Below are 21,756 nucleotides of genomic sequence, written 5' to 3'. Positions count from 1 at the left end.
AATGTAATGGGACACTTTTTTTTTAACTACATCTTCAAAAATTAAATGTTTCATAAGAGGATAAAAAGAAATTATACAAGACAAAATTAGAAACACTATAAGCATATAAAAATGCTTAAAATAAAGAATAATTTTAAATTTCAAAATTAATTAAAATTGTTGACTAGTGAAATTGAAAAAAAAAATCCATTATATCAAAAAGTGTACAAAATTTAAAGTGTACAAAATTATAATAAATTAGAATTAAAATATATCTCAATCTATTAATTTAAAAACATTCCATACAAATTTTTATTTTTATTTCATTTTAATTATTTTTGTCAATCTTAGCATTTAATAAAAGTTTGAAATATTCCAAATTTTAGAATGTCAATGATCTTAATCCTAAAAAATATGGAAGGTTTCAAAATTTAGCACCATGCGATTTACAGTGTCTCAGCTCTACTAAGCAGAGATATTCATAGATGCCAACTTGCTCCGGATAGCAAATAAATATTTTAGACTGGTAGCTTATTAATTGTGATTCTTGGTTTAATAAATTCAATTTAGTAGGTTTTTATCCACCACTATTTTTAAATAATTCGACGGCTTATATAATTTGCCACTTTATTATTATTAAGTCATGCTAAACCTTTTAAAAAGTAAGCAAAATTAGTCAAAAATTTGCACATTTTAGTTTGTAGTTATTTACCATTTTTTAAATTACTTTGGCGTGTCCGGAGCCGTTGGCATCTCTGGATATTATAAATATTTAAATTAAATTTCAGAATAACTATATAATTGTTTTTAAGCATGACATAAGCTTGGTGACAGACTTTAATAATTAGATAATTGAAATACAGTACAGAACCCGTTATCCGGAAATCAAAAAACAGGAAAACCAAAAAAACGGAACGAAATTCGATAAATTTTCCCGCCATATTTTTTAAAAAAAAAAAAATTTCTTCATAACATTTTAGGATTTTTCTTTCTTTTTTGAAAGATGTTTACCTTACCATCATTTTGGAAATAATCATTAGTGTATTACTTCATCGTTTTTTCTTCTTTTTAAGATTATTTCCAAAAATTTTTTTATTTTTTTTAGTTGGGTTTAACAATAAAAAAACGGCTTTTTGTAGCGATTCAGAAAACCGGAAAAATCAGTTATCCAAAATAGCGATGGTCCCGATCGTTCCGGATAATCGGTTCCCTACTGTATCTATTTATAACTATTATCAAGAGATTATTTATACGAATTTGATAGTGTTACATACAAAAACAATTTGCCAGATTTAACCAGTTTTATATTTTGTTACACAACTCTTTCAGCAATATAGACTATTTGCATAAAAAAGTTAATTACTTTGATACTTATTTAGTTACAAATATTAATGGTGGATAAAATTAAAACTATTAAAAAATAAAATAAAAAAGTTACCCTTAATGTTTCATTCCTAGTTTCTAGACCTTGAACAATAGGGGCAAATCTTTCCCTTTCTTCCATTTCTCCGCAGATGGTTATAGCTTCAAGTGCTTTTTCATGTCTTTAAATAGAATGTATTATTTTAGTAAAAATATCAATACATAATATTACCATTTTAAATTAAAAAGACAGCAATGTAAACAATAATAAACTTGCTAAAACAAAAAATTAAAAACTTATGACAAATCACCAGTGATGAAAAGTCTGGACAGATTTGGAATTCTAGGAAAATTTATGATTGAGATAAAGATTTAAGTTTTCCCCTAATATTACTATTTGTAAGATTAGCCATTTTATTACCATGAGTCTTATATATTCTATCAGGTGATGGAAAAAAAAATATTAAAAATAGTGGGAACAAATTAAATAAATAATGAGTAGCTATATTTTGATAATTATCACCGATTTTAAATATTTATTTGATTAAATATTGATTTACTTTTTTATCACACTGTACTGTTTATGTATTCAATATTATTCTAAAAATTGAAAGAATTTGAAAAAGAACAGGCTATACAGAAATAAGAGCAAAGCCATCCTGCAAAACCCCTGATGATCTTAGTGCCTTAACCAATGTATCATTGCAGCTCATAAAAAATAAACCTGCAATGATAAGTTCACCCATAAAAATTATAACTATGGCATAAACAAAACTAAAATATTAACTCAGATGTATCTTTATATTTTTCACTGCCCATGTTACTTAAAATTAGCTTTTTGCAGTAGTTACCCACGGCATTAACAAAGTTTATAGTACAAAATGTAACAACATGAAATTGAATTTCAGCTAGGAATTATCACTATCAGAATATAGGTAAAACAGGAGAACACTTATCATTAATTTCATTAATTAAAAGAAATATGTGTTCTCAGAAAAGCACTACTGTGATTCAGTATCATGAAGAAATGAGAATACATTGAACAATATTTACTGTTTTATGTTTGTAGTATTTTATATGGTTAGGTTTATTAGGATAAAACAATATTCATTACATTGATAATAAATTAATCATTTTTAAAAGAATACACAATGAGTATATTAATTTAATACACAATGAGTATATTAATTTAATACACAATGAGTACAGACAAAAACAAACTTTACTGATTTTTAAATAATACTATTTTAAATTATACTGTTAAAATAAATTGGTAAAGAGGTTGAATAAAGAGGTTGAATTACTAGATGCAAGTTTTTTAAGATTTATCACAGATTTAGTGACAAAATTTCGAGTATATATTCATATATAATCTTAATACTTTATTACGAAAAGTGTTTCCAAATAAACAATTTCCAAAAATTTATATATTGTGATGAACTTCAAATACAAAATAAATTACATGAAATTTTGAATATGAGTTCTTCTGGCAGAAACTTCTGCATTTTGTACTGCCAAAAATAAGCTTATACTTATAAATACCTAAAAACTAACAATATTAATGAATTTATTATTCCATCTGTTTGCTATACATTTGATAGATTTTTCAGCATATTTAACCAAGTTTAGCTATAAAAAAAAATTGCCTTTCATTAAATGTTAAATTCTTAAAGTAAGAATACTTAGAAGATATTCAGTTTTTAATAATCTTTATTAGCTTTCAATCTTCATTAGATTATCAGCTTTTAACAATCTATTAATAATGTTTGGTCTGCAAGATGGTTTCAGTAACGTTTACCCAAATGCCAAAATTATTTTAATTGAACATGGCACATAAATCAAGCAATCCAGAAATGTGAGGTTGAAGTCACAAATGGAAATGAAAGTGCAGCTTTTGCAATCAGCAAAAACTGGAGCACCAACAGATAGAAAGCAACAGCATAATGTTTACTGGTATCTTACATTAAGGACTTTTCTTTTTATGTTTAGCACTTATTAAAAAAAATAAAAGACAATTTAACTAAAATATATTTACATTTTTTGGAAACCTAAAACAAGCTGTAAAGGCACAAAAAACATTTAATTAGTGAAGATGAACAATGAGATATGAACATCAATTTGGTTTAGATGTCACACTAAACAATCAATAGTTATACATACCCATTCGGGGGAATCAAACACAAAGCTGCCATGAGTTTAACAGCATCAGTCATAATAACTGGCACAGATGGGTCTATTGAGCGAGATAAGATAGTGAGAGCATCAGAATGTTGGAAGATTTGTTTCAAGCCAGCCTAGAGTGATGAAACAAGATAGTAAGATATAAATCACTAATACAAAAATGAATTTAAAGTTACAAAGGCAAATATAGTATAAAAAAATTACTTCAATAGACTTTCATTAAAAGATATACATACATTAATCAATTTAAGAAATTTATAAAAGTCTTTTTTTAAGTTTGTTTCATGCATTAATATTTGCACGATCCCTGTGGCAGAATTTTTTGGGGCTTTCTGCGACATACCTCTCTAATACTAATATCTTTCTGCAAGATACTTTTAAAAATAACAAATATACATGTTACTGAATTAAAGTAACAAAAGCATAAACTTCAAAAAAAAAAAATTTCAAATAAACTTTTTGGATCAAACAAAAAAAATTTTTAATTAAATATGTAATACTTTTTATTCTAATATTATGGGCTACATTCTCACATTTTGTAGGGGGAAAACACACTAATTAATCACACACTTTTTCGCAAAATCATTATCTAATTAAAAAGTTTTTTTAAAAAATCGTGAAATCCGTAGCAGTAAATCGGACTCTTCGAAAAAGGGTTACTAAATGCACGTTTTCATTTCAAGATTCAGTTGTTGTAATAAATAATATCATATTAAAAGGAAATGGAAATTAAAAGTAATAACCGCATTAAAAAAAATTAGAAAAAAATTTTATGCAGAAAAGAAAACCAAAATTTTTACTTCATTAATCTTTATTTATCATTGCTCTCAAATGAGAATAGAAAAAGCATTTTTTTCACTCGGATGCGCAAAAAAGGCATCTTTTGAATATAATTCTGACGAAAAAATGAAATCTTTCGCAAATTTCTGTGGAAAAAAAAATTTACATCACATAACAAAAATCTTTCTGTAAGAGCTCTGTAACATTTTGCGACAATGTCGCCGTGTCGCCACGATTCTGCCACTGGGTGGACGATAATGTAATAAAATAATATCTAAATTATATTTAATAAATTTACTTCAATAAATAATTAGAAAAAAACTACAAAATTAAAACATGTAGCACTCCAAGTAATCCAAAAAAAATTTCCTCTGTAGATACATTTGTAAATATATCTAGAAAGAAAAATTACTCGACAAAAAGCTAACAGATTAAATGTAAAATAATGCTAAATTAAGCAATTGAAGTAGAAACAAAATATTAGATTAAAGCTTACTATTGAATTTTTTATAACATTAAAACAATTAAAAGAAATAAAACAGTTATCAACTCACAGTATTGTTCATTAATGCTCGCAGGCATTTGATACATTCATGCTGAATACGCTCATATTTTACACTCCTAAAATCAAATTAAAGAGATTAATAAAAAATAAGTCTTCTTATAAATGGCTAACAAAAAAAAATATAAATACAAAACAAACAAAAAAACTTAAAATGCGAACAAGTTATAAAGAACTTCAATATAATAAAAATGTTAAGTTTAAATACAAATAGAAAGAAATGTTGTGAATATTTTTGCCACAGCAATGCTATAGCCTTTTGTTATGGCTGGTACAATAGGTAAATCAGAATAACAAGTTAAATAAACAAGTCAGACTGTAACAAATGAAAAATTGTCTTAAACAAAAATTTTACTTTATGAAAGTACATACATCTTTTCATCTTTCTAATTAAATAAATAAAAATACAGATAAATTTGTTTTAATTCTGGATACAATACTATACAGTTTTGTAATTCCTCATAAAAATTTCTTGTACAGATCCTATGCTAACTGACTTTTCAGCAGACAAAAAATAAAAATGAGGAAAATGTATTAATACTAATGAGATTTATAGAATACATAAACAATTTAATGCCAAGTAATAAATAATTTCTTTATCTCATTAGAAGCAATATATATATTTATTATTTTCAGTAATAATGATACTGTCATTGGAAACACAAACAAATTATAGCTGCTTATTCTTCAAATTCATTAAATACAAATTATTTTTATTGAACAATGATCGCATTACTAAAAGTTAAGTAAAATAAAATTTGAACAATAATTAACTATAAATAAATATAATTTCCAAAAATGTTTAACTAGTGAACATTTGCTAATTTGAAGCAACTTTTATTGAAAGTACAAAATAAAATATCAAAACCAAATATGATAAAATCCTTAATATTTCAATTTAACACATCCATTTAAAAATTTGCTATGCAAATAAATATAATTGACTTACTTTCCATAACAAGAATTCAAAATTTGTAATAACTTATCGAGTCCACGGCTTCCAAATTCTTGTACCCAACTGTAAAAAGAGAGACAATTAAATATGATTATAAATTATATAACATAAAAAGGCAATAATAAAAACTTTCTGCTTTGGATAAAAGTATAATATTAACAAAACTTCGAAATATGAAAACAAAATTGCATTGAAAATGTGTGCATTGAGTAAACATTTCGTAAAAAGTCTGAGCGTGTTGGCTTTAAAAACAATCTTAAAAAAATGCATTCATGTTTTTATAAATGGAGAGTTAATTGTTTTATCATTTTTGAAGTCATTGTCTTCATAAAAAACAATGATAGTCCAAATTACTGATCAGGAAATTAAAAGACAAAATTCTTTCATTTCTTTAAAAATTTAATTTGTGATATTTTAAATCTTTGCATTCAAATACTTAATAACCCTACTTTTTCCAAACTGACCGAACTATGGATTGGAATATCTTGTAACATCAAAAGATGTAGTAGCTAGAATGCATAGACAATATAAAATTGTTTAATATTTTATATTTATAATATTTATGTATAATATTTTATATACATAATATTCATGCAAAATATTTTATTTGCATATTTTATACTTTTCATTCTTATATTTTCCCGTAAATATCAAACTTAGTAAGTAATAAAAGAAATCCATAGAAAAACATTTCTAGATAAGTGAGTTTAGTTTTGACATTTAGTGTCAAGAAAAATTGTGTTTATTTTCACACAAAATTTCTGTGGTACACCAGTTTCATTTAAATAAAAGATTGATCATTAATAAGTGAAATTTTTACATTACCTTACTGTATTGTTGGTCAAAGCTATTCGAAGAGATTCTAAGCACTGGAATAATTTATGAACACTCATGTCTGAATTACTTAGGTATGAAATATAGTCTGCAGGACTGTCTAATCTACCTTTCTGTTGGAAAAAAATGAAAAAGAAAAAAATTAATGCTCTTGATTACAAATTAAAGAAGACAAAAATGATAATTAAAATATGGCATTTTTAACATTCCAAAAAAGCCAACTATCTTATCGTTAAAACACAATGATGGGTGGCGCGATGAGGGAACAGCACAAAATGTCTCAAATATAAAATAAAAATATGATAAAATATAAAAGTTTAAAATCTTACTAAATCAATGCCCTCGAGTGTGTTTTTAAAGAATAGAAATGTTAACATTTCCCCTTAATAGTGATTTGTCCAGCAGGTGGCGCAGCACCACAACTACTGTGTCTGTTTACAAATGTAAGAGAGAGATTTTTAATATGAAACGATTAGGAAGCAGCAATGTACTCGGCTGCTGAAGTAGTTTGTTTTCTCTTACTTCTTAATTAAATTTATTGTTGAAATTATTCTTAACTTGACTCATCGCCACATCGAAGAGCAAACAGCGATAGAAAGTAAAAGAAGACAACAGAACCCAGAACACCTGAGTTCCAACCTTTGAAAACAACTGGTTACAGTATGAAATTAGTAGCTATTCAGAATCCATAATTTGAAAATTATTATGAGTTGTCAAAATCTTAAATGCCATTTTTATGATTAGTTGCACCTGCAGTCATATTTTATCACAAATTACAAAATTTGAAATGCAGGTTGGAGTTAACTAATATAAAACTTAAACAAAGATTTTAACAGTAAATCCTGAGGTGTCTAAAGTAACATAAAACCTACGCTATCAGATTAAAATATGAACAAAATATCATTTTATATCTTCCACCAACCATCCCAGGTTCCAATATTTTCCTATAAAAGCATATCAATAATATAAATATATTGCTTGATATTATGTTTTGTAAACTGAAAAGCTAAAAGCGTCAACTATGCCATAAATGTTTCCATAATATATTTGCACTTTTGAAATATATTTACCAATAATTTTTTATTATATCTACTGCACTAAAGCGATTAAATCTTGCAATAATATATTGAATTACTAAACATAATATAATTGAAAATAGCATACTGAAGGAAAAAGTCAAATTGAATATGGTGAAATTGAGTTACATATTTATTCATAGCATTGAAAATGATAAAAATTATAAATTCTATTGATATATACAAGGTGTGACATTAAAATATCAAGAATGGTCAGAAAAATATGCAACAGTGAAAGCTATTAAAATCACTAGTTCATTTCCACATGACCAGTTAATCTATAACAAATTTCTTGTCGATCTCTAAACTATGTCTTAAAACTATTGCTTATGTGCGCTCTTTCATCCAAGCAAAACTAAGATGCAAGCCATCAAGCATTACTCTTTTCAGAAAATCTAGTTTTTAACCATGACCTTTCATAAAGACTGCTGAAAACATATCAACTTGAATATACTTTTTACTTCAAAGAACAAGTCCAAGTCCAATTGTTTAAGATCTGAAAAATAAATTAAATGTTGGAAGAGAGACACTTCATGTAAATTGCACCCTAATATCAAACCAATTTTTTTTTTTTAAATTCTTTTTCTTCATGTGTGTGTATGCATTTCTTTTAAACCCAAGTAGAAAACAGAAAAATTGTTGTACAAAATGCTACTGAATATTTCTTTATCAGTGTTGGTTATGCTGGCAATCTGCCAGAAAAATTAGATTTTATGCATCAATACATAAATTTTTTGAGCATTTTTATCAATTCTAGATGATATACATTGACAAGAAAATTCATTGTTTGTCAATTCCTTTCTGCCATATTAAAAATGACTTCCACAAGTAAAATAAAGTAACATACATCGATGGCTCTACACCTTCTTCAGCAATTTAAATTATTCAGCAGAAAATTATTTTAACAATGCTGAAAGTTAAAGAGAATTTAGTTTTGTTGATGATGATCAACCTGTAGTGTATCTACCACTACAAAAATACAATTCCAGTTCCCAACTCGATTCTATGTTGGGGTACCTCTTCATAGATGAAGGTTGACAGTGTCGAAAACAACTAGTCCCACATGATGGCAACTTCTAACCTCGCATTGGTGACCTTCGGACGTGATGTGAACACGCCTACCTTGGTAGAAGAGCCCACTTAGATTTGAACACGCCTACTTCGGTGGATGGTCCACACTGAACAGTTGGCTTGCTACTTGTGACTGCGACATTGTCCTCCTCACGCTATTGCTACTCAGTCTCGATCAAACACAGCGTCGGCCTGTATACACTCGACTGCTAAGGGCAACACAGTAGCAAACACAACTGAGGATTTAATACAGCTCTCACAATCAGCACTCAAAAGTACGGTGATCTTAAGGCAGCTCTCCCGGTTTCTCACAAAACAGCAATGAATCAACTAGTGGTATCCGTTCATCAAATTCTATCACAGATATAATTCTGGTGGGGTAGTACTGTAGTGTATCTACCACTACAAAAATACAATTCCAGTTCACTAATATATAAGAAATGTTAACTCGATTCTATGTTGGGGTACCTTTTCATAGATGAAGGTTGACATTGTCATTAACTACTATCCCCACAAACTTGAACTATATGATCAAGTTTAAATATGATGATTAAGCTAAAAAATACTAGCAATAATAAAAAGGCAAGTTTGTTTTCTCACTATTTCTAATACAAAAAAAAAACATAATAGTAATGAAAATTACAACTTCTATAATTCTTAAATAAAGCAAAGGAAACTTCTGTTCCCAAATAGGCTTAAATGCTATAGTGCGTCAAATATCACAAAAACTGTAGAGTGGAAGTAAAAAAAATATGTTATGATGCCTTCCCTGAGACACCTAATTCTTCAGCACAAAAAAAAATTATACACTAGCAATTATACATATGCAAAATTATAACAGAACATTAAATAAATGTATAGATAAAAAAATAAAAAAAACTATTTTTCTTCTTTATTAAAAGCTGAAGGAGAAATAAGAATAATTCTGAGTATCAAATAATATTGTTGCTTATCCTTGATGCAAGTGTTTGATCAGTCTAAATCAAAGTCCTGATAGTTCAAATATAACTTTTTTGAAAAATTAAACTTCTTTGTTTTGTCTTCAATAGATGTAACAACTATTAAGATGTTTATTGATAGATGGATTAAGAGATAGAGAATTTCTATGTTAAATAGGAACCTGCTTGTAATATAAGGAGTTATGTGTCCTAATGACTCAGTTTCGAAAGTCTATCAGACTCACTGGAATATACTTTTTTTTTCCTTAAATAAAATGAGTCATGCAGTACAGTTTTGTTATATTACTTAAACTAGTATATGAATGAAAGTCACAAGGAACAAACTGACTGACAAAAAGGAGAAGGAAAAAAAAAAGAGTGCCTGTAACAAATAGACTTTAGTTAACAATAATATTCTGATGAAAAAGGTTGTACTATATATCTATTTTTTAAAAGAGAATCACATTCTAAATTAGTACTGAAAAAAAAAAACTTAAAATACAAACCACAGCATTCCCCTTAATGGCCATGCTCAACATTGTTTTCTTTTTAGCTATGTCATGTTTCCTCAATGGTTCTTTTTTCTCTTCAGGCAAATTCATGTCATCCTGCACAAAGTAAACAAAAGGCATATTTTAAACATTTAGAAACAAATTTAATACAAGTAACAAGTTAAATAAAAATAAAACATCAGAGCTATTCCATCATTTAAAAATTTGATATTTGTAGACCTTAAATTTTATTTTAAAAAAATGAAAACAATTTTTCAAGTTATTTTGTTCAAATAACTTTAGGAGTCATTTACACACTTACTCAAAATTTGAGTAACTTTGGAAATTTTAATTATTTTTAAAAACTGAAAACTGGCTATTATGGGTGTAACATATTGTATTATGTCAATTAATGAAAAAAATGTCTGTAGTTTTAATTTTAACAGAAAATATGCTGTAAATGTTAAAAATTAAAAAATCTAAATTTTTAAAACAATTAATTTTTTTATAGATATAAAAGAAATATAGAGGAAATAATGATAGAGGAAATAATTTTAACAAGTTTGTGCCCATTTTATGCCAACGTGAAAGTAGAAACTTCCACTGGCACAAGATAATCAGCAAATTTGTAAAAAAGACCAACCGTGTGACCTATGTCAAAATTTTAGTCAATAACTTATCATTGACAAATACAGTAATACAACATAAATTATTTTGTTAAAATCTATCAGTAAAATCTATCTCAAAATACACTAAAAAAAAAAAGAATAAAAAATTCAAATTCCATTTAAATGAATTTAGGATTTTTTTTTTTCAAACTTTTAAGCAGAATACTAGAGCTTTTAAAAATAGAAAAAAATTACATGCAAGCCGAAGGTGATAAAGTCTCTTATTTTTACTGGTTAAAATAAAAGTTCCATTAAAAAAAATTTTAATGCATTAAGTATCTACTTTTTAAACAACAATTTTGAAAGATACATTATTGACATTATAAAATATATAACTATTACGTATATCAAATCACAAATAATTATGAGCAACAATCACAGATAAATATAAAAATTTAATTCAATAAAGAACTAACTTACCAGCATTATTTCAAACTGCCTATTAATTTCTTCTGCTGTTAAATTTTCTAAATTGTTTTCAGCTTCATTTACTTGATCAGTAAAATCATCAGAATGAGGTCTTTGAGTATGTGCCCATTTTGCTTTATCTTTCTTTGACTTGCCTAAACCACCAAATTTCTCCAGCTTTAAGAAGAAAAAAAAAATATTAATTTTCTCTTTTTTCAAAAATATATAAAAGCAAAAGTTATAACACTAAAAAATAAAATAAAAACTTTCATAAGAAAGAGCTAAACTTTTCATTTAGGTAAAAAATTACTAAATTAGGTTAAGCAATATAATTTATTACACTTGTTTACTTAAAATACATATATGCATGATTCAGGCTAGTATGGCGAAATTTAACGCTAATGATTCTACAGATATTGCTAAAATCACCTACGTAAGCGACAAATTCATTGCCTTGAAATATTAGGGGTCTGTCTAGGCTTTTCTGAAAGGTACCTATTTCGTGAAAATTTAGACATAATTTGGAAAATTAAAAAATATATTAAAAAATCAATACAAAAATATGGTGAAAATATGGATTTATCGTTTCTTAAGGGATACAAATATAAAATTTTAAGAAAAAGTATTTTGTGAAATTTCCTAAAGTTGAATTTGTGAAGGTACCACTAAATGATAGTAAATTTGGCCTAGACAGACCCCTGAATATGCTCAGAATTTTCAAAGTAGCATGGGGAAAAAAATTTCTATTTGCATTGAATTTCGCACATTAGAAAGAAAAATAATGAGTACTAATTTTGTTGTTCGGCTCGTGTTAAAGAATTCAAATGTGTGGTATTCAAATGGAATTACTGATACGAAAATTTTTAAATTGAAATTTCAAATTTACATGTGCTGTGCGCTGCATTCATGTACTGGCAGTTATAATTATTAATCAATAAAACTTTTTCCTTTAGAATTGACTTAATTTAAAATTTTATAATTTTTAGATAATTAACTGTTAATATAATATTTCGTTAGCTTTTTCTTTTTCTGTTTTCCTAATTTATTTATTTATTTGGTCTCAGCATTTTAATATCTATGTCGAATCTATTTTCTAATAACATTTTAACTTTTTTCATCACTTAATTTTAATAAATAATAATCTTGAATCCTTATGGGGTAATTAACCTAATTAGTTTTAAGATGTTAAAGATGATAATTAATAATTGTTGATATGTACCATAACATGAATTATGCAATTATAAAGTTTGATTTTATTTCTCTAGCTGGTCTACCATATTAAGTTTTTGGACCACTAAATTCTAAATGAATACCTAGAATAGATAATTTAGTGGTTCGATTGTACCACTAAATTATCATTGCTAGTGTAAACCCTACATATATGTATGCAACATAAAAAGCTTCTTTTAATCTTTTTATGTTATCCTAATTAATTATTCTAATCGAAATTCTTTCTCACTTTTAAAAGCCACATCCTGTTCTTAAATCTATTTTTGGCTGAAGTATGCATTTAATTAAAAGCAGGATATTTTTCCCTTTGCACTCTGTGGGAATCATTCGACCTATTTGATAAACCAATAGTAACTACTAAGATTTCCCTCTTTCCCTAAAGTGAAACATTTTACTGATTTATTTTGCAAGATTTTCCCTAACATATAACCGAGGAGCGCAACTTTTCAAGTTCACTTTTTACACACTCTCATGACTGCTCTGTCTAATAATTAATAAATAAATTTTGCACCCTCCTTCCTGGCCTAAGACCTGTTTTAATCCTTCCACTTGGCAACGACGTTATACGCATATAGTATACATACATATGAATCCTCTGACCAAAGCAGCAGAACACTAAAAGCTTTCTGCACACAGATATTAGACTAAATACTTTCAGTACTATGGTATCACAGTGCAACGTTGTTGATGAACAAACATTTCAGAACTTAATATTTATGTAGCACTAAAGTGTTATTTATTACATTAACACAATTACAGTTAATTTCCCAAAAATAAATAGCAATAAGAAAATTGTGAAAGTTACAAATCTATGAAAGGAAAAGATGATTTATCATTAATCAGTTTGTCAACAGATTTAGAACCAGTCTCCTCATAAAAATTGCAATCTTTAAACCCAAAATGTGAATCACTCTCATTTTCGGAAAAAAAAAGAAAAAAAAACTAAATAATGGAGTCAATAATGTTTGTCAACACCATATTATCACATTTAAAACTAAACTCAGTGGTGCGACAGCCCAGAGGGCAAAGGCCTACTGTGGCCATCTCAGTTTTCTTGACCTTGGGTTCTGGGGTGCAAGAGCAGATGTTCCGGTTAGGTGGTCAGCCGAATGCGGAACCCCCAGTGTTTAGTTCCCAAGCATGCTTGGTACTCATTTATCGACCCACTGAAGGGATGAAAGGCTGAGCCATCGTTGCCCAGTTCGAGGATAGAATCCAGGACCTGCAGCATGGGCAAATTTAACACTGTTTTTAATTCATTTCTATTCATGAAGATACTATTTACACATTTTAATGATTATCCTACATTATGTTTTAGGAAGGAAAATTAAAATTTCTTACCAAATTCACACTTTTTTTATCCTTTGCTGACATGATTATCTGTAAAAACATTTGAAAAGTATTAATTATCAGCAAAAAGTTTAATAAGTAATAAATAATAATCAAAGTTAAATAATTTGATCCAAAAAAAATAAAAGAAATAATCAAACTTTATGAGAAAAAAATCATAAATTCAAGTCTGTTTGACTTTTTCAACCAGCCTTTTGTTTCAAAATACCATTGGTCAGTTTTCTTAAGAAAAGAAATATAACTCAAATACAAGAACTAATAAATAAAAAAAAACAAAATACATTAAGAATAAATAACTTTTAAATATAAGTAATAATTTTATTTATAAAAATGCAGTTTAAATGCTATTTTTTGGACCTGTGAGTCTTATCAAATAAAGTTTGTTCTAGAATTCATGCTCTGGTGTGATCTTTGTTGTTGAAATACTAGAGCTTATTCTAGAAGCCTCTATGTCACTGTACTTAATATGGGACATAGATACTTAGTTGAGAGAATAATGGAAGGCACCTTAGCATAAATACATTTTTCAAGTTAAAAATATACTTTGAAAATTGATGTCTTCCATATGAATTAAAATGAAATATTTATTTTTTCACTTAAACATTTGTTAATTTTCCATAATTCATAACAGAAAGGATAAATCCTACAAAGGTAACTGAACCCTATTATTGCCATTGAAAATATTATTGCTAATTTATCAATACAAATGACATTGATAACAAAATTTAACAATAATTATAGTTATATATGACCGGGATGGGCAAGTTTTGACGATTGACAGTTTTATCCTGTTTTAAGATGTGTCAACTAACAAATATCTACACATTGACATACGTTTTTTTATTAAGGAAAACTTTCTCAAAGTGACATTTTTCGACAAAAAATTTTTTGGGAATTTTTTAAACCAAAAACTTTCCCAGGATTGCCAGAATTTCACTCAAAACATTCTTGGCACAATTGGACATATACTGCTCCCCTGGATATAAGTAATAACAATAAATATTAAGAAAGAAAAAAAAGAAATTTTTAAGACAATTATTGGCAAATATAATTTTACAAAACCTGAAAAATCTTTCGAAATTATGACAAAAAAATTTTTTTATCAATATTTAGATTGATAATAATGAACAACTCATAGTTATTACCAGTAATATAAACTGAATTTCTAATATAGCAAATAATATTGATCTTAAAATATTAAGAGTGTCATGTTTTTATTAAAACTGTTTAATAGTTTTTATAATTATTAAAATTTAAACAAAATAAAATTAATAAATAAAGTTTTATATTTAACCATTTAATAATTTTGGCTGTATTTTTCATACTTTATATATAATAATAAATCATAATTATGGCTGCATGTATAATGCAATTATTATGTAGGATTTACTATCAGATAAAATCTCCCCAAAGACAAAAATTTTTTTTGATTGTTTTTGGTATGTCATGCGAAAAACTAGTTTTTGAGATCAAAAACTAAACCTGTTCATAACTTAATCTTTAATCAAATTAATAGTATTTACTAATGCAGTGAAGCTTACTCTAAGACTGTAAAGAACATTAAAATGATGAAAAACTGAATTTATTTTGAAAAAAAACCAATTAAAAACTTTAAAAAAAAAATCCCTAAAAAGAAACACAAACCCTGAAAAAACTCAGTCGGTTTTTTTCCTGAAAACGAAACAAGCTTTTTACAACCCTGAAACTTTCATAAATTTTTAAAAAAATATGTAGAGGTATGGCCAACGGTAGTTACAACTACTACAATTCTAGTTGCGCTCCTTCTATGATGTTTCTTTTTAGTTTCTTGCAAGCCAACGCAAAGAAGTAGTCAAAACTATTATTTTGACATAGGTACCGATAAGGAAATCTTTCGTATTCCTTCATATTTTTTTTCCTGAAACTTAGACAGCATTGTCATTGCATATTGCTGAATAGGTCATCACATAATTTAAAATCAGTTGCTCAACTTTTACAATAAAATAGAGCAACTAACAAAAAAAAATTTTAAAAAGTTATATCAAGATAGTTAATAGTGAAACTCTGTACACTGCCTTGGTACTAAAGTAGGGAAATCGCTGAGATATGATCTCAGAAAGAAAATAATCCTTCTTCATTAGGAGCAGTTTTAAAATTAACAAATGTGGCCAAATTTACGAGTTTGCTTTTACAGAGATGAAGACAGTTCTTTTTTAAAACTTAAATTTTTGTCAATTTTGTAACACTTTCAATGATCTGACTGAGAAGCAATCAGACATATATAAAAATAAATAAATAAAAAACCTAGTCCTAAACACCAAGATATTCAAATTACCAGTGAATGCATAGTTGCTAACAGACATTTGAGAGCATGGAAAGAGATCCAAAATTTGGTAAATTATCAATAGATAATATAATCAAAAATAAAGCCAACCCTGCATATTTAAAATAAATTTTAAACAATCTTGCTACAACTTATTTAAAAAAAAGGATAAGATTTAATATAACCCTGTAGCCAAAACAACTTTGTGGTTTGAGAAATAACGTAGCTTAAAGCTGAAATAGATTTATAAATAAAATTCGATTTGCCATGACACTGAATTATAGAGTTATACACCATTATTAAATTAAAAAGTTAGCCGTTACACTAAGAAAAGAATAAATTTATATTTACTTTCTATAAAATTTGATAAACATTAAGTAATTGATTTTATTATAACAGTAAGAAAAATGAGTAATAAAATTAAATTTATGAAAGCTAGGAAATTATGTAATGTTTATAATGGCATAACAGCTCTTTACGTTGAACAATGACAATATGAAATCTGATATACACTCTAAGGGTTGAGGAGGCTTTTATATCAGCACCTGTTCATCTCAACCAAAATTGTACTTATTAAAGGATTTGTCATTACTTTAAAATTTGATTAAATCAATTTGTGCTCTTGTGAAAAGGTATGAAATTTTCTAGAGATAAATATCTTTTAGATGACACTGATAGCATATAATTACAAACAGTTCTAAATACATAAATCGTCCAGTTTGACCTTTAAATAAACATATAACTCAATATTTTCATTAATAAAAAATATCAATTAACACTGGCCAGGTAAAATAAAAACTTAGAATTCCGGCAGATAGAATATTTCAAAACAAAATTTAACTTACTTCATATAAAAGGTAATGAAAAATGATAAGGAAGGTTGACCAGGGTCAGAAAAGTTTTGTAAACAATGCTAAAAATATAAAATGTTTAAAGACTGATTGATTTATATGATTAAACATTTATTTTCACACAGGCATCACAATACGATGAATAAGCATAAAGTTTATTTTCTTCAAAACCGGTCCTCCCATTTTTGGATTAAATCTAAAGTAAATCACATTTATCTGTCAGGGACACAGCAAATTTTGTAATTTCATTGGAAAAGTTTAACACAAAAGAATAGATTTGAAGAATATTTCGCATGTCCTAAGGAAATAATTGCAGAAGCTTTTAAAATTCCTCAAATAAAAACAAATTAAGAGTTTAGAGAGTCCGCCAATTAGTAAATTAAAAATATAAATAACCACAACAAATACCACACACGATTCCTGTTTCCGTATTCAAACGAGTTGCCATCAACAACTTAGGATACTAAAAGTGACTCATGGCTAAAAAAAGATATTTAAATTTTAAAATTTGGGTTTCCGTTTAGAAACCTAAAAATCTTTTCTTAATTGAATTACAACATAATTAACCATATCATTAATTGAAAACTGATGCAAAAATAATTAAATAAGCCAACTTTTCCTTACGTAAATCACTGGTCGATACTTAGTACTAAATTTGGTGGTCTGAAAGTGAACTTGAGCTGAAATTTGTTTCTTGTCATAAATCGTTATCACAAATGTCTTTGGATTATAATTTAAGCAAATTTAATCGATACAATTCTTTAAATTATATGTCTTTGTTCAGAAATTTTTTTGATTGCTTATTTCTGTCTTTGTTTATAACTCAAGCAAAAAATATTAATGAATGATCATCTATTTAAATTCATCAAAGTTAGAAACAAGAAAGAGATAAAAATAATCAATTGTTTTATGAAATTTAGAGAGTAAGGAAACTCTGAAACGTGAAAAATGTCCAACCGTTTAATTATAATTAGAAGCGCTAAAGCTGAGGCGTCTATAACGCATTCTGAAATCAGTGATGGTTTTCTATTAAACAAAATTTAAAATTTGAGATCTCAGAAAAAGGAGAAGCAGGTGACTACCACTACCACTATAAATATTGAATACCAATTCACTAGTATATAAGGCATGCTGAAAAAATGAAGGAAAAATATAATGAGCAAAATTGATAAAAATAAATAAACAGCATGAATCAACTGGTGGTATCCATTCATCGAATTCTATCACAGATAAAATTCTGGAAGGGGAGTAATGTGGCGTAACTACCACTATAAATATTGAATACCAATTCACTNCCCCACACACACACACAACCAATGTAGAACCACAGGAGCGATGTGCGTGGAAGTCCGGGACAAACTTCTCAATTACACATCTCGCCTGTAAAAAAATGAATGTAATCGTGGGGAGGGGGTAAATTTAATTCAAAAAAACATTTGAACTGTGCTTATTTTAATAAGTCTATTTAAAATTTAAGTACTTTTAAATAAATGACATAAAACTTCTTAATTTAATTTGTTTTAAAATCATATTATTTTTCTTAAAATATTTTACTGTAGACAAATAAAATCTGTCCGTTGTCTCTTTACCCCCCTCCCTCGATTTGCATGACATGGTGAGAGAACTCAAAGTAAGCCTTCCCATTTTGCTTTTCAACCGCCATTTTAGATGCTTTTTCGACATTTTTGTTGCTTTATTCTCTTTTTGCTAAAAACCGTTCGCATCAAGTGGAGTGTGTGAGAGATGTTTGTTGGCTGCCAGCAAGATTCAAACCTGTGACATGTTGGATCGTAGTAGGATGCTCTAACCACGAAAGAATAGAGTGTACACCCCAGTCTGGGGTGAGTTAGGAAGCTATATGGCAGATAGTGGCTGCCTCAAATTTCTAAATATGATATTCTAGAAAAGAGGGAAAATATGTGCACTAGACGTGAGCCTGAGTCTTCTTAATGTAGCTCTAAACATTATAGGAGGGCAGTATAACGCAATTTGAATGACCCGATCCACAAAAGAGTTCCAAGGGCTTCAGGAGGAGGAGGTTAATTAAAATTATTACGATTCATTTTGGAAGAAAAATTTTTTTTTTTAAAAGAACATTCGGTTCACCTTGATTTGGAAGTTTAAAAAACAAAGCAAAAGTTTTACAACAACATTTTATTTATTTATTTGATATCGTTGAAGTGTGATTTTGTTTTCACCAAAAGAATTTTTTTTCAACTATGAGACCATGAAATATAATTTTGAGACATAAAAAAATTAAACAGTGTTATCGAGTGCACTACAATTAAGATATTGCGTTCTTTTCTTAAAAATGAAAAATACAATTTTCTTTGTGGAAAACATTAAGTTCTTTACATACAATTAATATTTTTTTTCTACTTCATTTATTCCAAATAAATTAAGCATTAACTAAGAATACTTTTTACATAAAAAAATGCGTTTTTTTAACTCTTTTATTTCTCTCTCTTTTTCAGCATGATCTTCTCATGCATTTGAAGGAAATTTTTAGTGGGTTGTAAAAAAACTTTTTACCGAAAGCCACATTCCGTTTTGTAGCTGAAGTTTTCTTTGATGGCAGAACACTAAAAAATTCTCTATTTTTTTTAAACTTTTTTTTTTAAAAAATAATAACATGTGAAAGAGTTACAGAAATTATTTTTCTCTGCATTTGGTTAAAAGCTCTATTATAAACGCTATGAAGGGAGACAGTACCATCATCACATTTTTTTTTAAAGAAAAGTACACTAATACTAACAATAAAAGAAAAAAAAAGTTTGCTTTACGAGAGCATTTAATTCATGATCAATAATTTATTTTCAAAAAATATCAACATTGCTTGGTTTTATTTCTAATTTTAAAAAGAAATTTAAATTATTCCGTTATTTATTTTTAAATACTTCTCAACTTTGTTTTTCTTTTTCACTCTGCTACTTTCTGTACTTCGTCAAATAAAAATTTATCTGGTATAAAATATTCAGCAGCGAGAATACTTCAGTCGGATGACACACAGATTTTGTAGAAAAAATTAAGGTCGCATGGAGTGTTGTAGTGTCAAATTTTTCTGAAGGGGGGGGGACACTAAAAATTTTAACAATTCGTCTGTATTTTTCTAGAAATAAAAGAACATATCGAATTGCTTTATGAATTAAAATTAAGAAGATAAAATTAAGACAGAAAAAAATTAAAATTAAGTTAACAAGAAATGTTATATTTTTTTCAAATTATATTTGTTTTAAAAATCTTTAAATTATATCCATTTTAAAGTAAGGATGTTTTCATTTAATTTAAATTCATAACATAGTTTAATCATAAATAAAGAAAAAAAAACAATTATTACGAAATATTAATGCCTAACAAATGCATTTATATTTGTTTAATTTAAATGATAATTTCTCTAAAATGTTTCATCGAAACGCTTTCATTCACGTTGTCATCAGTGTTTTCACGATCAGGCTTCGCTCTTCGCTTTCTACACTTAGTTACAATTACACTTTTAAAATTTAAAAATTTGGACTTAATAAGAAACTGTAAAGATGAGGAAAAAAAAATCTTTATCAAAAACAATACATAATATTCCATAACCATAACCCATAATAACTCTCCATAAACCCTTTCCCTTTTCCTAACATCTATGGTCACGTGGGGATCATGTCGCGGCACAGTTATCAAGTTCTATAACTTAACTATTCAAGTTGTTTAGCTCTGTCTCGGCAATGACTGCATGATTGTCTGTTAATCCCTCTTCGCATCAATCACATTGTTGGCGCAGGATATTCAGAGAGCAGAGGTCATGGATTCGTAATACAGGAATGGGATTTAAAAGCTCAGATTTAAGTTATTAAATATTGGAAGGACATGAAAGTGAATGCTGTTGCATCATATTTTGAGCAAGGATAATCACAAGTAGCAATAAAATAAGTTGTATGATTAGTTTATAATGAAACAAGTATTAAAACTATAAATTAAAAAATACGTTTCCTCCTCCGAATTATTTCTTTTATTCTATTATTGCTAAAGTAAAGTTATGTTTTTCAATTAATATATCATGAATACTTTTACAACTTCATAAAAATTGAACAAGTAAAAAATTTGAATAGGATTGTGCAATAAAAATTGGATAAATTGTTCGAAATAATTTTACAAATGAAACGAACTATCAATTGGGTATAATATAGCCTACGTCACAGGTTGTGTTGTTCCTACTAAATTTAACCCATGAACGGCATTTTCTGCGAGCCTAACTTCAAGCCACAAATAAACAAACGAAGTGTTCGATCGTTTAAATAGCTGCTCGCCAGATTTTATTGCATTATAAAGAAAAGTTATTGAAACTAAATACAACTAAATAAACAACAACAACTAAAACAAATAACAACAACTACTAATAACAATAACTAAATATACAACAACTAAATTCCATTCGTTTAGCCAGGGACTAGCATTGCGTCATATGTTGCTCCTACTAAATCGAAGTAGTTGTGTTTTTTTCATATTATACCCAATTATAATAAAAGAAAGAGTTTGTGGTTTGTGCATCTGTCTATCTATGTATATATCTATCTATGTATGTTGTCGCACATGCAGGGTGGTTCGAAAATATATATAAAAAATGTAAAGGTAGGTAAAGGGGACCATATTTCGCATGGATGGTTGACGGTGTAAAGTTAGAAGCAGATGGCGCTATGGGTTAAAAAATTTTGCAAGATTTTCGGGTTACT

The 21,756-nt window shown here is 27.4% G+C and overlaps 1 protein-coding gene across 2 annotated transcripts in view; it reads right to left on the bottom strand.

The window, feature by feature from the left end:
* Positions 1–17,490, bottom strand: part of LOC107455275 (diaphanous related formin 1) — a 46,396-nt gene extending 28,906 nt beyond the window's left edge. For both annotated transcript variants that reach the window (XM_043049155.2, XM_071180199.1), the window contains exons 1-9: positions 17,033–17,490; positions 13,877–13,915; positions 11,318–11,482; positions 10,245–10,346; positions 6,645–6,766; positions 5,814–5,882; positions 4,857–4,923; positions 3,502–3,635; positions 1,418–1,523 (exon numbers count right to left, since the gene is read on the bottom strand). In XM_043049155.2, the coding sequence (XP_042905089.1) occupies positions 1,418–1,523; positions 3,502–3,635; positions 4,857–4,923; positions 5,814–5,882; positions 6,645–6,766; positions 10,245–10,346; positions 11,318–11,482; positions 13,877–13,909 (798 nt within the window). In that variant the 5' untranslated portion in view covers positions 13,910–13,915; positions 17,033–17,490. The remainder of the gene's footprint in view (positions 1–1,417; positions 1,524–3,501; positions 3,636–4,856; positions 4,924–5,813; positions 5,883–6,644; positions 6,767–10,244; positions 10,347–11,317; positions 11,483–13,876; positions 13,916–17,032) is intronic.
* Positions 17,491–21,756: the final 4,266 nt, after the last annotated feature.

This window comes from Parasteatoda tepidariorum, chromosome 4 (genome assembly GCF_043381705.1).
Source record: "Parasteatoda tepidariorum isolate YZ-2023 chromosome 4, CAS_Ptep_4.0, whole genome shotgun sequence".
Taxonomy (NCBI): domain Eukaryota; kingdom Metazoa; phylum Arthropoda; class Arachnida; order Araneae; family Theridiidae; genus Parasteatoda; species Parasteatoda tepidariorum.
The sequence above is the reverse complement of the archived record's forward strand: the minus strand, read 5'-3'. Positions and strand labels throughout refer to the sequence as shown.